General features: G+C 42.7%; 1 protein-coding gene across 1 annotated transcript; it reads right to left on the bottom strand.

Annotated features, from left to right (window-relative positions):
* Positions 1–289: 289 nt before the first annotated feature.
* On the bottom strand, positions 290–1,617 carry LOC109429611 (chymotrypsin-like). The gene is made up of 4 exons (XM_019705604.3): positions 1,491–1,617; positions 1,268–1,431; positions 946–1,205; positions 290–888 (listed from the first exon to the last, which is right to left on the bottom strand). Exons 1-4 carry the CDS (start codon positions 1,542–1,544, stop codon positions 593–595), a joined length of 774 nt encoding a protein of 257 aa, XP_019561149.3. The 5' UTR covers positions 1,545–1,617; the 3' UTR covers positions 290–592.
* Between the last annotated feature and the right edge of the window lie 619 nt (positions 1,618–2,236).

Genomic DNA, 2,236 nt, shown 5'->3' with positions numbered 1-2,236 from the left:
ATGACACAGAGCAGCCGCACAACAGTTGTGTATACACATCTTCTTGGCTCAGCTGAGCCGGATCCACTTCAGAAGCGATGCAATGCGACTGGTGTTCGAAAATCTTGAATACACTAAGAAAAATTCGCATCTTGTTTTCTGTGTGCTTACACATAGATTTTGAGTTTATCGAGAATGGGATTTGATGCCTGGTCTTCGAAGTGAAAGGCTACACTTTAATCATCACACCAGGTTCACTCCACTTCTTTACTAGTCTTTTTGTCTTCTGATTACTTGAGCTCCATAGACATTTTAGCTCTGATTGCAATTTTTTTATGCCCTTTATTAGTTCTTTGATTTTACATATTCTGCTCTTATTTTTATTATTGCCTGTTTAAAATGTTATCTCAGTTAGTTAAAGGCAAGACGGCATAGGTTTGTTTTTGGTCTTATTATGCTAACCTTTTAGTTTTCATGGTGATCCAAAGATCATATGAGTCTTACATAGGCAGTAGGGCCAAGCTGGCCTCGTAATATTTATATGTCCCGCAAAACACTTTGTATCTAATTAATATATAAAGAAAAAAACATCATTTCTACACACAGCCACAGCTTAGATACCCGTCACCGAATTGATCCACGCCCGGTAGGGCTCAACACGAGTATACGCCGCTGGATATATGTAGCCACAGGCTTGGCTAATCATCGAAGCAACTCCGGTAACGCTCTGCACCCCGTTCACATAGCTGATAAAGCCGGCCCCCAGGTCTCCGTTGCAGACGTTGGAATACTGCGCCGTATCCTCGCTGCAGAAATGATTCGGTATGGCTACTTGGTAGTGCTGCTGGCAACGGATGTTGGAAATCACCCGCTGATACGATATCATCAGGTTGCTCGGACGAATCGTGGCTACGGAAGAACAAAATGTTGAACATTGTCCAATGAAGAATACTTTATGGTACTTACCAGCAACATCGGTGAACCCGAAGCCCACAACTGTGCCCTGCTCGTTCTCAAAGGGGAACCCGGAGGAAGTATACAGCGGAGGAAGAGCGATTGGGGACACGGTCGAAGAGATGACCAGCGAAACCGGTAGGGTGATGACTCCGATATCGTTAGCCCGGTTTGCAGAGTTGAACGATGGATGGGCTATGGCCGAATACGACACAACCGTGCCCAGTTGAGTGAGGATGTTACTTCCTACTCCAACGTCCCACTGGACGAATCTGTTGAATTTTGAACACGATTATAATCTGGGGAACATATCTGAGATAAAACGTTGCATTACCCGTAGATGTTCATAGCAGCCGTGAGAATGTGGCGATCGGAAATGATTGTGCCACCTCCGAAGTATCCATACTGGTCGGCCCTTTTGTACACTATGTAAGCATTATACGGGTGGTGGTTGGCATATTGTCCATTGATGATCCGTGAAGTGCGTTCTGGTGCCGCCTGAATGAAGATTAAGGTTGATTAAGGTACCTTCATTCCCTACGCTTTCTCCACCTTACCTGAGCTCTCAAGATACACAGAACTACGGATAAACACAGAGTGAACCACTTCATTGCTCCGAACAGGTTTGTTTACTGCGAAGACGATATCGGTTTAGATAAAGTTTTGGCGAACCAGTTTGCTTTTATAGCCACTCGCACCAAACTTTGATTCATCAGTTTTTTGCAAAACATGTCATCCTTATCAAACAACATGGGCTGGTTCCTTCCTCTGCCTGCCTGGAGTGCAGCGCCGTCGCCGGTTGCGTAATCAGTACGCTTGTCTGAGATGTTCCAGACGGGACGTCTGGGATTTCACCGTGACTCAATAAAGGGTGATACGGTCAAAATTTGGTCACACAATTTGTTTCATAACTTGAGACTGCGTACACCAAAACAGCTGATTTTTGGATCAGTAATGGTACATTATATGTAGCTTGTACCATAAAATTTTCATCAAAATCGGTCTAGTATTTGCGGAGATATTGTTGAACCCTGATATCTGCAATTTTAAAATTTTGTGCAAAGAGGATTCACAAATAAGAACACATTTTTACTGTTTTATTTATAGAGCCAGAGATAGCCGATTTCAATGAAAATTTTTCTGTATGTGAAGTATGCATATCAACATGTTGTGTAAAAATTTCATTCAATTTGATCCAGCTGTTACAAAGTTATATTTGCTTAAGTGGCACCCGGTCAGTACTCAATCGATGTTGATGAAAATTTTATGGTATAAGCTACATATAATGTAGCATTACTCGTCC

Source organism: Aedes albopictus, chromosome 2 (assembly GCF_035046485.1).
Source record: "Aedes albopictus strain Foshan chromosome 2, AalbF5, whole genome shotgun sequence".
NCBI lineage: Eukaryota > Metazoa > Arthropoda > Insecta > Diptera > Culicidae > Aedes > Aedes albopictus.
The sequence above is the reverse complement of the archived record's forward strand: the minus strand, read 5'-3'. Positions and strand labels throughout refer to the sequence as shown.